General features: G+C 25.5%; 5 protein-coding genes across 5 annotated transcripts; 2 read left to right on the forward strand and 3 right to left on the reverse strand.

Annotated features, from left to right (window-relative positions):
- Positions 1-1,970: 1,970 nt before the first annotated feature.
- OCT59_014581 (uncharacterized protein) lies at positions 1,971-2,972 on the forward strand (the record flags this gene model as incomplete). Its single annotated transcript, XM_066150119.1, has 3 exons — positions 1,971-2,001; positions 2,065-2,414; positions 2,490-2,972. The coding sequence occupies 3 exons, from the start codon at positions 1,971-1,973 to the stop codon at positions 2,970-2,972; spliced, it is 864 nt and encodes a 287-aa protein (XP_066002320.1).
- Positions 2,973-7,109: 4,137 nt separating this feature from the next.
- OCT59_014582 (uncharacterized protein) lies at positions 7,110-7,906 on the reverse strand (the record flags this gene model as incomplete). Its single annotated transcript, XM_066150120.1, has 6 exons — positions 7,110-7,167; positions 7,251-7,331; positions 7,526-7,579; positions 7,647-7,673; positions 7,789-7,829; positions 7,904-7,906. 6 exons carry the CDS (start codon positions 7,904-7,906, stop codon positions 7,110-7,112), a joined length of 264 nt encoding a protein of 87 aa, XP_066002321.1.
- A 1,653-nt stretch (positions 7,907-9,559) lies between these two features.
- OCT59_014583 (uncharacterized protein) lies at positions 9,560-11,901 on the reverse strand (the record flags this gene model as incomplete). Its single annotated transcript, XM_066150121.1, has 2 exons — positions 9,560-11,311; positions 11,519-11,901. The coding sequence occupies 2 exons, from the start codon at positions 11,899-11,901 to the stop codon at positions 10,045-10,047; spliced, it is 1,650 nt and encodes a 549-aa protein (XP_066002322.1). The 3' UTR covers positions 9,560-10,044.
- Positions 11,902-14,804: 2,903 nt separating this feature from the next.
- Positions 14,805-15,838, forward strand: OCT59_014584 (uncharacterized protein). The gene is made up of 4 exons (XM_025312297.2): positions 14,805-14,966; positions 15,041-15,095; positions 15,209-15,440; positions 15,529-15,838. The coding sequence occupies exons 1-4, from the start codon at positions 14,878-14,880 to the stop codon at positions 15,717-15,719; spliced, it is 567 nt and encodes a 188-aa protein (XP_025190158.1). The 5' UTR covers positions 14,805-14,877; the 3' UTR covers positions 15,720-15,838.
- Positions 15,839-17,265: 1,427 nt separating this feature from the next.
- On the reverse strand, positions 17,266-18,466 carry OCT59_014585 (uncharacterized protein; the record flags this gene model as incomplete). The annotated part of the gene is made up of 1 exon (XM_066150122.1): positions 17,266-18,466. The coding sequence occupies exon 1, from the start codon at positions 18,448-18,450 to the stop codon at positions 17,266-17,268; it is 1,185 nt and encodes a 394-aa protein (XP_066002323.1). The 5' UTR covers positions 18,451-18,466.
- Positions 18,467-18,806: the final 340 nt, after the last annotated feature.

The raw sequence follows: 18,806 nt of genomic DNA on the forward strand, positions 1-18,806 counted from the left end.
TGAGGTTTGAAATCTAGGGTTCCACAGGTCGAAAAGTGAAAAATCAGGCACCAATCGGTTACCAATCAGGTAGCTGATTGGTGCCTGATTATGACGATTGGTGCCTGATTGGCATTTTCGCCAAAAAATCGTCGCCAATCAGGGCAGTTTGCTAACTTTTGATCCAGTGATCAGAAAAGGATAAAATATAGCTCATTGGAATCGTCTCAACATGACGAATCTAATGGTAGTAAAATCTCATTTCTAGAATTAATACTTGATGAGAAATTAAGTAAAATATAAAAATAAAAATGTATCATTTATATTTTATTTAATTTTTTATTAACTATTAATCCTAGAGATGAGATTTTACTACCATTAGATTCGTCATGTTGAGACGATTCCAATGAGCTATATTTTATCCTTTTCTGATCACTGGATCAAAAAGAGTAAACTGTCATTGCGACGGTATTTGGCGAAAATGCTAATCAGGCACTATCGGTCACCAATCAGGTACCTGATTGGTGACTGATTGGTGCCTGATTGATGCCTGATTTTTCACTTTTCGACCTGTGTTCATTATAACAAGGGTTAACTGTATATATTTACAAAAGTATTGTATTAGTATTGTATTAGTATTGCAATTTACATAAAATAATAATTTTTTTTATTATTCTTTTTATCATGTTGTTTTTATATTATTTATGCATTTACTTTAATACCATTTTTTAAATTATCTTTATTTTTATTGTTTTTTTATTATTATTATATCATATTATTATATAATCATATTGTAAAAATATTTTAAAAAATTAGAGGTTTTAGTAAAGTAAGATAAGGGCTTTGTGTCTAAAAAATTACTATGTAAAAAGTAAATGTATTTTAACATTTCTTTATAATAAAAATTAGTTAAATTTTATCATTTTTTACAGAAATAATTTATCTGATTACAAACAGATAATACAAGTAATAGTATTTTTGATAATAAAATCCTATTATAAGTGAAATGTTATTATGTATAAAATAGATTAGGGAAGGAATGTAATTACTTTTTTGATAAAAAAATTGGCTACTCTTTTTTTTAGTAAAACCTCATTATTTTATCTAATTTATCTATCATTTCCAATATAAAAAATTAATATAAATTAATGAATGTACAAATAGTAATAATAATGTCATAGATATTAATATTTATTAATGTTATCATTTTGTAAAATTTCTGATTACATTTGTACTATATTTGGAATAATAAAATGAATCTTATTAAAGTTATCCACTATAGTATTGCTATCTGAAACTCAAAAAACTAAAACTTAAAAACTTTATTTTTAATGAAAAAATTGGTAAATCTGAAACTTTTCTAAATTATAATTAGTTTTAAAAAAGTATAAAAACAGTTTAGACAATTAATTTATTTATAAAAAATAATTTTGAATTGAATTTTGATTAAACTAAAATTTTGAAAAAATAGTTTTGACAAGCATCTTTAATCCACCAGAAGAAATACAATTACAAATAATGCAACTGTATAATATTTTTTTATTAAACTATCATAATATCAAAATAATCAAGTACCAAGAGTAAATATTTTTACTTGCATATTTGCAAACTTCTGATAGTTGGATTATTTCATATTTTATAAAGTCATATATTGTTATTAAGTAGTTGATTACAGTCTACATATGGGCCGATTTGTCTCGTATCACTAATTAATTTTTAGTGATAAATATGAATTTTGATCGATATGCTGATCAAAATAACTTGTAAACAGTGATAATATCAGATAACGCACAATGATGCACATGACGATTTTATATTCAAACCAATTGTTGGTGGCTTCGAACTTGTTTCTCGCAACTTTGATTCCTGTTGGTAATTGGTTTGTAATTGGTTTTATTTGGAAGGAATTGGTTTTTTTTGGAAAACCGTAAGTAGTATATTAAAAATTTATTATAGTCAATTAGCGAAACTCTTTGCTTTAAAATAATAAAATGGCAGAAACAATCGTTCTCATTACCGAAAGTAATATTTTTTTTTTATTTTTTTTAATATAGGGAAAAGTCTAACAACATCCTTTATCAATAGCTACGTTTTCTAGTCATGTCTTTACACATGATTATCCAAAAAGTTCGAAAATTGAAGCACATTATCAATCAAATGGACGATTATTTATTTCATATTACAATATTATTTCTCTGGGAACCTATCCTTCTATACCAAAGTTGACACAAAAATCTAAAAACAACGCAATTCAATATCCAATACCTGATAATTATATAGTTGAAACAGAGATGTTTGAAAGGAGTCTTAATTGCAAGACTAAATATATTTCAAATTCAAAGGTAAACTATACAATTAATTGGAAGATTGGTCGGGCAGAGTGGAGTGTTAGTAGTACAAAATCTTCAACAGCAGTTGTCAATACATTTTTGCAAGTATGTAATTCTTTCATATTTATATTAAAAAATTTTAATAATTATAGATAATTAATTTAATATTTTATTGATTAGAAAATTAACCAAAACCCATCAACTAAACTTTCTGGACCTCGGTTGTTTGGATTTGATATTGAGCCATTATACTATGCTCGTTCACAAATTGGTTTTCAACCTATTACTGCTGGTACAAATGATAAGCGAAAAAGACCCCTTGAGGAAATCACTTCTCAATCACAGCAAAATAAAAGATTTAAGAGTTTTGGAGAAGATGTGCATAAAGCAGTTGATGAATTGATCATTAAGCACAAGTTGACAAATGTATCTGGAGAATCAATTATACATTTACAGCAAATTGGATTTGATTACAAAGAGAATCAAGTTTGTATTAAATTCAAAGATCCAGATCCTATGGCAATTCAAACAAGACTTGATGCCATTGTACGTGTGTGTGATGAAGCACTTTTAAGCCGTGATGGATATCGACATTTAGCAGCAACTGTACTATCACTTTTCCGTGAATATTTAGTTGCTGATCGCCGAAATAAGATAAATTAACTAATAAATACTCAGATAAATGTGAAAATTTTTAATATAGATCAAGATATTAATCAAATTAATGATCATAATTCTGATGTACATACTGGTGACATTTTAGTAAATAATTATGAAGTGGGAAATGAAGCTTATCGTTCTCTTTCAATTTTACTTAAAGTATTAATACCTGTTTGGAAAGGAGGCAAAAATCCTGTAATAATTTCAGAAGATACTCTTTATATAAAACTTGGTGGTGATGGTCGTAATGTGGGGAGGAAACAAAACCATGTAATGATTACCTTTTGTTTACTAAATGAAAAAGATAATGTGCTTAAACCAGACCATCAATATAGGTATATTTTTTACATGTATTATAAATTAACTTGTAATTTTAATGAAAACTGAAATAAATAAAATTCAATTGCTATTTCAGTATATGTCTTTATATAGGTAAAGAAAAATATGAAACATTGGATAAGGTTGGCAAAATATTTGCTGTACAGTTAGCTGATTTAAAAGAAAGTGGAATAATTGATGGTGATGGCGTTCATTGGCCAATTAAATTTTATTTTTCTGGTGATTGGAAGTTTACATATATTATTATGGGCTTAAATGCGCCAAATTCAGAGTATTTTTGCCTATTCTGTGAATGTGATGCTAAATCTCGCCATAATATGGATCTTTCTTGACCATCTACTGGAAATATTAGGAGTAAAATAATTAAAATGTTTGTGAATTTTTTGTAAAACAATAACATATAAGTAATTATTAATTTATTATAATTTACATTAACTAGGAAAAAAAAGGGTATCTTTATTTCCTGTAGTTGATTTACATAGTTACATTCCTGATGAACTTCATATCTTATTACGGATATCTGATGTATTGATGGAATGTTTATTTAGAGATTTATTTAAGAAAAATGATTTTGAACGAAATTTTAAAGAGAAAATTGAAAAAAAAATGAATGATCTTAATATTCATTTTGAGTTTTATCATGGTGGTTCTGCTCGAGATAATTGGAACTGGACATCACTTATGGGACCTGATAAAAAAAAAATGCTACAACATTTTTCTGTAAGTGAATTTATACCTGAAATACGTGGAGTGGATATTGAAATTTTATGGCGTAAATTTTATCAATTGTATGAAGTTTTAAAAAAACCATCTCATACTGAAGAAGAAATTTCAAAATTTGAGGAAGATGTTAAAAATTGGGTAAGAACTTTCTGCCGGCCTACTATAGGCCAAATGAATTCTGCAACATCAATTCCAGGACTTTATAGAAAAGAAGATGTTACACCTTACATGCACATGCTTACAATGCATGTTCCTTATTGTATGCATCAATTAAAAGAAAAGGGACTTTCACTTAGATTATTTTCAACAAGTAGTATTGAAAAAAAAAATCATAATCAGGTATTTGATTTTATTAATTTTATAATTTTATATGAATATTATTCATTCTCACTAATTTTATTATTCATTTATTACTTATTAGGTTAAATTGTTTTTTAGAGGAACTACTATGGGAGGAGGTAAAAAAAAACTTCCTGTTTGTTTATGATATATTAGTATTTGAAAATCGCCAAATTTTTTATTTGATTAATAATATTCCCAATGAAATAACATATAAAAACATTACTATATAGTAATAAAAGCATTTTATTTATTTTATTTAAAAATTTATATAATTGGAGGGCGAGGTAAAATATATCTATAGCGTGATTTAGTAATAGTTGTTGGCTCAATATTTATTGATGAAATTGTATTATTTGATTGAGAAAAATTAGGATGAGAAGAAGACACATTACAGGAATTATTATATATCGTATGCAAATTATGTTTACTATCAAAGGTTGGTTCATAAAGAGGTGGCGCAATATTTTCTTGATCTTGGCTGTAAATAATAAAATAAATTTAATATTTGAACAAAAACTTTTAAAATTATACAGTATACTTACTAATTTACAAACTCGCCAGAATTGGTAATAAAATTAATTAACATAGCTCCAGTTAAAAAAAGTTCATTGTTTTCCTTCCACTCCTTCTGTTTCCAACTAAATGTTGCTTTGTATTGACTATCATTATCCTCAAATAATATATACCCTCGGGTTGAAGTATTTATATTTTCACGAAATATAATTTCATTATATTTGAATATACTTTTAAGTTTTTCTGCACCCATACTACCCTCAAAAATGCATTGATATTTTCGTTGACTTGATATATACTTGAAATTATCTTCATTTTCAAATAAAAACAAAAATACACTTTCTGGAAACGCATCTATTGTTATGTGTTTCTTTCCAATTGCATGTCTATTGAACCCAAGGCTATTTTTCAGGCGAATTATTATTGTATCTCGATAAAATGACAATGTTTCATCAGAAGGTTGACAAAGCATGTGACGGTGTGGAATCAGTTTATTGTTTTTATGTTTGCTTCGTTCATGATTTTAGAGTTTTTTTCTTGTATCATAAATTTTAGAACATAAAAGACAAGAAAAAGTACACATGGCAGTTATTTTTTGCTGGTATCAGAGCCGCGTATTGTTAAACAGATCAAATTAAATTGATTGGTTATAAATGTGATGTGTGATTAAACAAATTAGTAATGATCGACCATTGATCATTTTTGCAGGTGATATAATCAAAGTGAGCCAAATCAGCCCATATGACCTTTAGTATAGTAAAGAAGCTGTTCTGCACCTCAAATTTGTTATAGTAAGTTAATGAAGAATTTGAAGAATTTGATTGGTTACTTTGTTATAGCGAGAGAAAATTAACATATTCTATTGGCTAAGCGTTACATGATTTATTATATCAAAATTTGCTATAGAAAGAGTAAACTGTATACTTCTAGTTTATTAGTTTTTTATATAGGAATTAGTTAAAGTTTATATAATATAGTAAATGGAATAATTATTTATAATTACTTACTAATCTTAGTTTTTATATAAAATAAGATCTACAACAAATGACTACCAAAATCAACTTGCCAGCTAAAATTAAAACTTAAAATAAAAGGAACTGTCAAAAAATAAATTAATAGTTTTGTATTTTGTAAAATTTCAAATTTACTTACCTTTTATTATGGTAAATAGTTATTGTATACCAATAATGAAAAATTGTATAAAGAAGAAGATTATTACAGTTTATCATAAAATTAGATACAAAATAATTTGAGACTATTACAAATAATGAAACTGCTTGCCAAAATCTCAAATCAAGTCTAAAATTTTGGCAATAGTTTAAGATTTTGGTAGATTGAAATCAAAATTACTGAAATTTCAATTATTGCTGAAATTTCAAATCATTGTTAAAATACTAAAATCTATTGACTATATATATATGGCAAAGATATTTTAGTTTTAAAATATATAAATATATTAGTTGTCAAAATCTCAAATTCTTTGCCAAAGTCCAAAATTATTGCCAAAATTTCAACCTATTATAATTGGGATCTTAAACAAACAGTTTCAGCATTTGCAATGGCTGAAACGTTTTGGTGCCTAAATTTAGTTCACTGAACCAAAAACATTTCTGAGGAAAAATTTTTAGAAACCAAATTTTCTTAGCAAAATATCATTAATGGATCCAAAGTCCTTTGCTTCAAGAAACCAGTTTTCCCCTTAAAAATACTAAATACCAGAAACTGAAAAGTAAGTTAAAGAATTATGGGAAAAAGTATTAGAATTATTTGAATGGTAAACTCCATATTAGAAATTTTTTAAATTTTTTTTATTTGATTTTAAGGATATTATTAGGCTTCAGAAGGTTATTATATTCCTTTTTTTTTACTTGGCTGAAATGCCCATGGCTTACCTACCGAACACAATGAAGAAATTGCTTTGAATCAAAAGATCTCTATTTTTTTCTCACGTGATATTAACCATTTGATATGTGCGTCACGTTTCGATAGCCATAAATAATTTTTTTTATTTTCTTTATTTTGTCAGTTCATCTTTTTTTCTTTTTTTCTTTTACAGTCAATTGTTTGTTTAACTAGTTAACATTAGCAAAAAATTTTGTATTATGATTTGAATACTTTGATCCTTATTATTTCATAACAATATAACCACGGATGACAAATCACAAAGCTTGCATCCCATTGGTAGATAAAATTTAGCTAACATAGCAAAGACGAACTATTAAATTATTCGTCACAATCAGAAAATTTATTTCCCTTAAGAAGTTTTAGGTTCCTCTTCAATCTAAAAAAAAAAATCTTTTTTTTATAAATATAGTTAGCGTAAGGAACCATAAAAAATAAAATAAAATAAAATAATTTTCTTACCTATTGTTAATGATGATTTGGGCACTATCATTTGGTCCAGTTGGTTTGATTCCAATAAAATCAAAAAAGAAAGGTATTGTACTAAACACAAATAAGTTGAATAAGTTGTCTTTTAAGCATTTTAATTAACTGCCAACTAATCATAGTATTAATCATGCGCTTCATTCAATCTAATTATAAATAAAATTAAAAAGCTACCAATAAATGAAATTTTACTCTCCAAATTAATTGAAAAGTTAGTGCGCTTCTTAATTAATACTGTATACGTCACACACACTCTCTCATCAATGTTAAGTCCGGCTTCATCAAAGAGTCCGAGTCCGGCGTCCCTATAAAAAGAAGAAAGAACGTTAGAAACGTTCTTTGATTAACGTACAACCACCTCACCTCTACTACCTATCCGTTCGTCCAAGTCCGACGTCTCTACAAAAAAAGCAGTTAGGTGTCCAATCATCCAAATGGTAGAACCATCCGCATGGATGTCATTTGTGATATCCCTGCGGCTAGGAAACATATATCTGCAAATATGGCCTGTCACCTAAAACCGGTTCGTCCTGTTCGTCCTAGAAGTTTAGTAATCTAAAGTAATTGAAGGAACGTTAGTGCCGTTCCTAAAAAGAAACTCCCAAACTTACCATTCGAAGCTCACTTACCATTCGCAAGAGTCGGCTCTAACCAAGTGTAATATAAATTCTTCTGAAACATTGATAGGACAATATTATATATTTATATTACCACAAGGAAGCTCCTAATTTTTTTTATATTATAAATAGAAAAAACTATAATTTACAAAAATTGGTGTTCGAAGGAGAGGAAATCAAGATTATCAACTGATCAGTAAATTCGATACTGAAATTTTTGGGAAGTCATATGATCTATAACGAAATAACTAACCTGCAACCACAGATTTCACATGATTTATCAATTTTGCTTACGTCAGTAATGCACCAATAAAAGTTTTTACAATGCGTATAGATATTGTACAATAGGATTATATTGAACCATTTGGAAAAGAATTAGAAATTAGAATTGGAAAGGAATGACAAGGTTCAATCTCAATGAAAAGATATTGGAAGATTCCAAGAACATCATCGATTTACGTGATATGCCAAGTAATATATTGTAACAAATTTAAATTAAATGCTTATATGTATTAAAAGAATAAAAATAGATATTTAATAACACAATCGGGGGTTTTTTTTTTCAAACAATGAATTTTTTTATCTCATTTTCATTTTCATTTTTATTTTTATTTTTGGACGTAATGGAGTTTTTTTATTTTTAAGATGAAATTTTGAAAAGAACAAAGATTCATTTCTGATAATCATCCTTGATATGTAGGTAATTTTAAAAAAAGAATTATATTTACTAATTAATTAATTGATTCTCAAGTTTATTTAAACTTAATTCAGTAATATATTATTATTATTTTTTAGTATTCATAATCTATTTAAGTCAAAAATTTCCAAGATGATATAATTTAGATGATTACAGTCGAGGTTACATAATAAAGTAATAAATAAAACTTGTTTAATTACAATTTGATTCAACTAATACGATAATTGGTGAATAATTGTTCCTTTTTTTTGAAATATAATTATTTAACTTTTAAAAACATTTAATGAACCAATTATAAAATAAAGATTATGAGATTATTTTAATTTATAACTATTTTTAATGAATAATTGTTGATAGATTCGGAAATGACATTGTTCCATTCGATAAAAAAAATCATTAATTTAATTTTAGAAAAAATAAATAAAAATAAAATAAATAAAATAAATAAATTAGAATTAAAAATTATAAATAAAAAAAATATATATATATATTAAAATAAAATATATTGACGTTATTTTTATTATTTTAACTAAGATTAGTAAGATTAGTTGGTTAATAATAAATAAATGAATATATTTGATATATAATTAATCTTAATCAAATTAGGATTCAATAGACAAATAATTATGACCTTTTTTATATTATTATTATATTATTATTATATTATTATTATATTATTTATTTTGAATTATATATTTTTATTTGTTTATACGATTTTTTTTTATTCTAAATAAGGAGTAAAGGATTAATAATAATAAATAATATAAAAAGGGGGAAACGATTTAAGAATGATGAATTTTCCCCATTATCGATAAATTGGGATCATTTTTTTTTTTTTGATTTTATTTAATTAACCATATAAAATAAATATTTTCATGTTTTTGCATATTTGTTATTCATTCATTTACAATACAGATTTTTTTTTTTTCTTTGAGGTATGAACACAATAAACAAACAAAATTAACAAATTTCAACTTTGCATATTCATATTTTTTTCGCGATTATAATTTTTTATTGTAAAACTTAAAAAAAAAAAATAAAATAAAATAAAAAAAAATTATAACATAAATTTTACTTTAAACCATAAAAAAAAAATAAATTTTCTTTCTTTTTTTTTTTGATGTAAAAAAAAGAAAGAAAGAAAGAAAAGGTATTTTACTTAAAAAGAATTTATAATATTTATAATAATAAATAAATATATGAAAAATCAAAAAATCTTATACAATCTTAAATAGTTCTGTAGATGAAGAACGCGTTTGAAAAAAAATAAAATAAAATAAATCAAAAATAATTTTTTTTTTAAAAAAAAACATAATGTAATGTAAAAATAAATAAAATGAATGAATGCAATAATATATATATATATATTAACAACATGTGACGTGAATAATATAAATAAATAATGAATGACTTGTATGTGAATAAAACGAATATGATTTGATCGATAAAATGAAATCTAATTTAATAAATTGCAAATTAAATTACAATTGAAACCAGCCGCGAAAAATACTTCTGGTTTATTTCTAGGAAATAATTGACCAGAATATGAAGTATTATCCGCTGATTTAGATAATGATGGATAAACTTCTATCATGCTATCATCATTTATCATACGAACTTTATGTTCGTCTTTAGTTAAATGTAATCTAACTTCAAAAAATGAATAAAGTTGTGGAATGTCTTGAGTATTATTATTATTATTATTATTTATACATAATTTACATCCGAAAACTCGTTTATTATTTAATCCCCCATGAAGGAATGCACCACAAACTGTATCAATAGGAGCGGGATAATTTTTTAAATATAATGCTTCTTCCCGAAGTTGTGGTATTAAAACACTCATAAGAAAATCATCATCCCAAAGAATTCTTGGATCTTTATTCACAAATGGGGGATTCCGAAATGTAGGACACCAAGGTAAATATTTTATCAAAAAATTCTCAAATACGAAATTATTATTATTTTTAATTTGATTCCCATTTTCTGAAGGTTCATTATTATCAGAATCTGAAGATGTATTTTGTTGTTGTTGTTGTTGTTGTTGATTTACAGTAGTATTTGTAACTGTATTAGAAAATTGTCGTTGTTCACCTTCAGGTCGTAATAATTCAAAGATTGTTTTAACGATATCCATTTGACGTGTTTGAATTGCAACATCAGGGGATAAATGTCTTTCAGTTTCTTGTCTTTGCATTCTTAAAGATGAGAATAATTGTGTATATTCAGGAATTAATTTATTACGAAATCCAATCCATGCACGTTCGGTGAAAGGACTCGTAGAAGTTGACATCATTGCTTTATTATAAGTAGAACATTGTTCAACGATAGACATTTTAAATCTTGGAAATCCGTATTCATTCTTTTCCTTTCTAATTAAATAATCAATCATTGAAGCTCTATCATCTCGTTTTTTTGAATTTTCCATTGTTTTAGTCCAATATTCATTTTCATGTTCAATCTCTCTTTTAACAACTTCTTCCATTTTAATTTTGCCTTCTTCACGTTTTCTTTTAATCCATTCACGTCTTCCATTAACATCTAATTTTATATATTCAGCATATGTATCATTAACATTTTGTATCCAATATAAATTTGCTGGTCGATGTTTAGGACTTCGATCCCATCCAGATTTATAAAATCCTGTAGTAAAAGTTAATCCACTAAGAAAATCATCGGGAATCAAATTTGGGGATTGTAAATGATGTCGAATTTGATCTAACCTAAAAGTAAAAAAAAAAATGAATTTATCAATCATGTGATTTACGGGAAAAGTTTCGGAACATCCGATTTTGACAATAATTTTCACGCATAAAAAAAAAAATTTTTTTTTTTTTTTATGATTTGAATGGACACTTTTTTTTTTTTAAAAAAAAAAAATCTACCAAATTAGAAAAATGAAACAATGTATAAAAAGAAAAATTATTTACCTAATTGTTCGATCTTCTAAACATTTTCTACAACATCTTACAAGAAAAGCCCAATAAACTTTTCTTATTCTGGGTTTTTTACAAAATTGACAACCTCTTTCGGTAACAAGTTTAACATATTGTAATTCCATCATACCTTCAGGGGGAGGCATTTGAACGAAAGGTAAAAATGTCAAACGTGAATTCTTCCATATTTCTTGAGTTGTAGTTGAATTTGTTGAACACAAGTATGAATAAAATTTTTTACAAACTCTAGCGAGCGAAAGAAGATCTGTTGGTGGAAGATCCTGACATATATTTATAAAAATTTCCGGTGGAATTTGTGTAGCTAAACAACGACCTTGAACAGAGTTTAATGACTGATAGGAAAATTCGGTTTCCATCTTTATTATTGAGAAGATTGAAAAGATTGGAAAGATTGGAAAGATTGAGAAGAATGAGAAGTATGAGAAGAATGAGAAGAATGAAGAATGAGAAAAATAAGAAGAATGAAAAAGAAGAAAAATTTTATTTTATGTAAAAAGGAAAAAAATTTTCTTTAGAAAAAAAAAAAAAATTTTTTTTTAAAAAAAGAAAAAGAAAAAGAAAAAGAAAAAATTTAAAATAAAAAAAAAAATGAAAGGATTGTGGGTTAATTTATATAAGTCTGTCGACTGTCAAAAAAAAGACACAATAACACGAATTATACAAAAAAAAAAAAAAAGATGTGTATTTTATATATATAAAAAGATAATATAATCGACAAATCTTTTATGGCGCAATAATAATAATAAAAAAAAAATTTTTTCAAGACAAAAACGAGTTATATTTATACATAAAAAAAAATTACAAGATATAAAAAAAGACAATATATGATGATATAAATGTCCTATTTGAAGTTACATAATTGTTCGTACGATTTGACAACCTTTCATTTAAAAAAAAAAGATCAATCCGAGAAATCGGTTCATTAAAAGAATTTCAGTCCAAATTTGGAAAGTATAAAAAATTATTAAATGCTTACAATGTACATATATAATAAAAAAAAATTTTTTTTTTTACACGAGACCTTTAAATGACTTTCATTCAAGGTTGTGAAACAAAAAACTGACTAGAGAAATCACTTAATCTCGTGAAGTCTGATCCGATCTACAATTACAATAGAAAGATTTTTATTCAATTGTCAAGCGAATATATAAGTTTATTGAATAGATTTAACTTTTTTGATCTTCTTTAAAACCGGTTTTGAAATAAAGAAACACGCCTTCAACATTTGTTCAATTCAATTTTAATATTGTTTCTCAAGCCATCAGTTTCATTAATTACATAATTTTTTTTAAGGGAAAAAAAAAATTTTTATTATTTTTTTTTTTATTTGTTTTTTCTTTTTTTATTTTCTTTCAATATTTTTTGGAAATTCATTCTTGGCGCAAAAGTTTATGTTCCTTGGGATCGGTTTATAAAATATACATAAATAGACCAAATGGAATAAATGGAATGATTATAATAAAATAAATAAAATAGAATCAGTAATTAATTTCTAATTCTAAAGTAATAAAGTTCAAAATCCCCCGTTGTACTATAAACCTTCTTGGAATTCAATGAAATCTTTTTTTAATCAATTAAATAGCATTTCTCTATAGAAATTGATTAATGAAGTGGCTTGACGTAATAAACATGTATATGTATTAAATTACATGAATGGCTGTGCAGTTAAATACACATAATACACACTAATGTGTTTCATAAAAAGGAACAAAGGATGAAAAAAAAAAAAATTTTTTTGGTTTAACCCTTTTTGAAATTCTGTCACATTAAATTTATCCTAACTTTCGGTAACCATGGTCCAAGAACCAATTTAACCAATTTATTGTCTTTTATATCTTTTGTCCTCCTCCGAAATAATTTTTTTTTTTTTTGAGCAAAGCCACACTCAACGTAAAGCCACAAAATTAACAATATTAAGGATAAAATTTTTAAATATTGTACGTGATTACATGTTTTATATATTGTATATATTTTTAAAGTTGAAAATCATTATAATATTTTTGTAACATGTAAATTAACAGACTTGGTAATTATTTACAAATACCCGGTTTTAAAGTTGTAAAAGAATGGCTTGGCTCAATCGGATTACCCAGTTTAATCAATCATTAATTTATGATGATCTTATTACTTAATAATCCTAAATATAAATCTTAAAACATGTTAATTGAGATTATTAATAGATTTTGATCTTTGTATCTTTGTTCTGGTTCTGTTAAATTTGTTTAATTGAAATGGTAAAGAAAACGCGAGGCGTAGTATTGTGATATATTATGTTTTTACATTAACACCACTTTTTAGGTGAATTTTTAATGTTGTGTCACATTAAATATGAATTTCTTTCCAAGTTCGTGTAATATTGAATTACTATAAATAAAATTCTTTGACAATAGACATTTTTTTCTTTTATATGAAACTTTTTTCGTAAATTATTATAAAAATATTTATGATAATTAAAATTGGTGATCAGAGAACAAATTCATATTGGTTTATGATGTACCATTAATTTATTTTTATGATTTTTTTCTTACTCCGATTGAACTTGCTGCATTTTAAATTGGTTCAAATGTTTTTTTTTTTATTTTTTATATATAAAATTTCTCCCCAAATGAGGTATACAAAGATTAATTAATTTCTTTCCTTTAATTATATTTAATATATAAAATAATCTTATATATCCATTAAACAGTTTTTTTCCCTTAATTATGCATTTATAATCATACAACATATTTTTAAGCTACAATGGAATAATAATTATACATATAAATGCAATTTACGCAATTTACGCAGATAAAAGGCGCTTTTTTTCTTTATTGATGTTACCTCATAAAAAAAAAAAAAATCAGGTTTGGATAATGTCTCTTATGGTTATCTAGAACCTGTTGTGGATCTTCATGAATAATATAGCAAAAGAAAGGGATACCTAATTTGGATTCATGATATAATCTCAATCTGCTGATATTTATAGTTTTAGGTAAAGTGTGTCTGATATCTGTGATCCGTAAAATCCATATAAATCTTTATGTTTTACGTTGCCATCTATTTTGGCTGAATCTTTGAATTATGATTCGTCTTTTAATAAACTGCGGAAAAGTATTCTATTGGCTATCATGTATTACATTTATTACATTTATTACATGTTACTTCACATGTCAATGTCAATTTTGATTCATTAAAAAAATGATCGGTGTTAAGGTTCACTAAATCCGGTATTTTTATTTTGAATCAAATCAGTTTACTAATTTAACCTTTCCTTTCCGCCTTTTTTTAAACAACCTTTTTTGACACTTTTTTTTGCTCCTTTTTTGATCTTATTCTTACTATTTAATGAGAAAATGCCTACATTAGCTGCTTATTCTTTAATATCTTTATTGTTCACAGTTTCTTGTGCTTTTAATTTATCAGCTTTGTTATTACCAAATTGGTAAGTTTTCAGTTAATTTGTTTGTAATGATGATTCATGGTTTTTTTTTTTCTAAAATGTATGTATATTTTTAGGATCTATGTAACTTTGCCACCAGTTCATATGCATCAAAATTTTGGTTTATTTAGAGTAAGTACAAAAATTTTATTGGTTTTATCGGTTTTTACCGGATTTATCGGTTTTTATCGGCTTTTTTTTTTTGTACGGATATTTAATTTTTTTAATTATATTTTTATTCATAGTTATGCTCTTATTCATTCTTTAATGATGATTGTCGGCCTTTTCCATCACAATCAGATGATGACTGTAAAGAAGAATATTTTTGTGAAGAATGGGGTTTAGCTGCATTAACAATGATATTAGCTACAATTATAGGAGGTTTAGTATGGTTTGATTTAATTGGAGTTCTAATAGGAGGAAGATTAAAAAGAGAAAGATCATGGCAAAGAATTTCTTCAATGTTTATACTTCATGGTAATTATCTTTTTTATATATTTGATAAAATTTATTTTATTTTTTTAACATTTATTAAATTATTTTATTTATTTATTATAACAAACAGCTTTATTACAATTTACATCAATATTTTTAATTGCTCATCTTTTTACTATGTCATCAAAATTTTATTATGGGGCAAAATATGATATTAGTTTTATATTTGCAAATGTTTCAGCATGTTTTAGTTTTATTTTAGCTATTTTATTATTTTCAAATGGATTATTTTCTCCACCTGAATATGCCTACATGCGTTAAATATAATAATTTTATTATTAATTTATATGAATTGAAACAATTGAAACTTTTTATAATTTATATAATTTATATTTATATAATTTACAATAAAAATTATACAAATCATAATATTATTCTTGTATTATTTGGGGGTTCTTTTTTTTAAAAAAATATATAAAAAGATTTTCTTTTTAAATTAGATGAATATATGAGATATGAACTTTACGGACAATTAAAGATTTATCGAATAAGAGATTTACCGATTGGCATTTTTGATTATCAAAGGTTTATGTATTGTTTTGAGGGGGTTTTTTTTCAGGTATAATTTGCTACATGAGAAATGATTCAGTCATGATAACGACCTTACTGACGATTACAGATTTACCATCAAAGGTTAATTATACACTTATATGAGTTCAATTGACACGGTGAGGACCGATTGGTATTTCATTTATTTATACTTTTATAACAAATTTGGGGATACGATTATCGATTATTTATACTCTTATTGAATTCAAATGTATAACATTTTGGGGGCTATGATTTTCGATTATTTATACCCCTATGTATAATACTTTGGGGGCATTATCGACGTTTACCAAAAATTGTTCATAAGCTTTTAACATTAAGGTACATTGGGTCTTCATTAGTCTTCATTGCGTACACTGGGTATTCATTAGGTCTTCATTGGGTACATTGAGTCTTCATTGGTCCTCATTGCGTACATTGAGTCTTCATTGATCTTCATTGCGTACATTGAGTATTCATTGGGTCTTCATTGCGTATTGTTGGGTTTTCTGTTATAATTTGCTATATATGATGATTCATCATTGCGAGATACGACCTCGCGAACGATCATGAGTATAGAATAAGTGGTTGGCGAATATAGTATATTTCTCTTACCAAAGGTTGCTATAACGCATTGGGGTTGTTATATACTTAAATCTTGATCAGCCGTTTTTGTAGCGTCGTTTTTTAGCGCTATATATTTATTCCGACATCAGTCGTAAAATAGATTAGTCCATCATCATCATCATTGAGAACGATTACGGGATATCGAACTGAGTGTTCAAAAAAATGATTGTTCTTTATTCTAAAGTTTTTCTCTTACTTTGGATTTATACTTATTTGACATCTTTTGACACGATTGTTTATTGTTATTAGGTCATTTGATTCAAAAGATCAACTATTGAGATTTGAGCCTCGTTATTCAATTTATTTACATTTTCTTGGAATTATAAAGTATGTAATCAAAAATTTAAATCATTTATTTATTACTGATTTAATATATACATGATTTATATATTTACTATCTAACATATTTACTAATATATTTTACTATTTATAATATTTACTATTTATCATATTTACTATCTAACATATTTACTATTTATCAAATTTACTATCTAACACATTTACTATTTATCATATTTACTATTTATCATATTTATCATATTTACGAATTGAAAGTCAAAAAAGAAAAAAAAAATACTCATATATAGTGTATATATATATATATATCTCTAACATATTTATCTTTAATCTATCTACTATATATATATCATTATTAATTAATCGAATTTTCTTGTTCTTTAGTTTTATAGATAATTTCACCAGATTGATCAACATAAATAGAAGAACCATCTTCCCTCTTAGAATAGAAACTACCATTACTTAAATTATGATAATGATAAACATTCTTCTTTTTTTTACAATAAAGATTACCTTGAGAATTCGTTCTCGTTTTATGATCTTTTTTACATTTTATCAATAATTTATTTAATTGACGTGGTGAAATTATATTTGTTGATGTAATTTTACCTTCTATACGAATTTGAATCTCATACCTTTCTAATGATGATAATGTATAAGGAAAAGTATTTAGATTAAAATTATATGATGATGATGATGAATTTGAATTGAAATTATACGAGGATGATGAATTTAGATTGGAATTATACGAGGATGATGATGAATTTAGGTTGAAATTATACGAGGATGATGATGAATTTAGTTTGATATTAAGAGGGGATGGTATGGGAAAAGAATTTAGATTAAAATTAGATGAGGATATATTGAAATTAAGTGAGGATGATGAGTTTAAATTGAGATTAAGTGAGGATGATGGACTTAGATTGAAATTTAATGTGGACGATGAAATCCTTGGTGATAATTCTGTGCACGTGTTATGTGAAAAATTGCATCCTTTCCCTTTGATCCCATTATATGATTCATCATCATCATAAACAGAAGTAACGTGACTTATACTGCTAGATGTGCTAAATGTACTAAATGTGCTAGATGACCGATAAGCAACAGCTTGACGTGATGATGATCTTGACGAATTTGATGAATTAGATGAATTAGATGAATTAGATGAATTTGATGAACGCGATTCCACGTTATCATCACCATTTAGGTAATACCTGAAAATATTTGCAAGATTATTTATTGATTCTATAGTAAAATTTAAAGGAAAAATTGAATTATCACAAACTACATAAGGAGTATTAATAGGATTTGGAGTATAATATGGATTTTGAGGTGGTGGTTGTATAGGAAATAATAAAGGAGGAGAAGGTGATGGTGATGGTGAAATTACTTGAGGTATCGATGACGTAGATGTAGAAGAACGAGTAAAATAATATGTTATAGCATTCCAATATGGATGAAATGAAGATTCTCTCCTTATGGAATTTGAATTAAGATTACGATCACGATTACGATTTCGATCATTACTTCTTTGGTTCATGTTTTGAAAGGTGAAGAAAAAAAAAAAACAATTTATAATTTTCGAGTGTTTTCGAGTATTTCGAGTGGTTTTTTTTTTTTTTTGACGAAAAAAAAACTTGTTAATGTTTATATAGATTGATAAATAGAGGTATATTGTTGATCCAATTTGTCCAAGTTGAGCAGCTGACTTAAAATACAAACATTTTTCTTTCATTGAATAACATTTATATTATGAATTAGGGACGTTCATGTGAATATTTTTTTAAAAAAGCAATTGAGGACTGCTTTCATTTAATTGTTTACTCAATTTAAACTAATATAGAACAAAGGAAAAAAAATTTTATTTCAAGGATTAATACAAGAATTTTTTTCAAA

Source organism: Rhizophagus irregularis, chromosome 22, assembly GCF_026210795.1.
Source record: "Rhizophagus irregularis chromosome 22, complete sequence".
Classification (NCBI taxonomy): Eukaryota; Fungi; Glomeromycota; class Glomeromycetes; order Glomerales; family Glomeraceae; genus Rhizophagus; species Rhizophagus irregularis.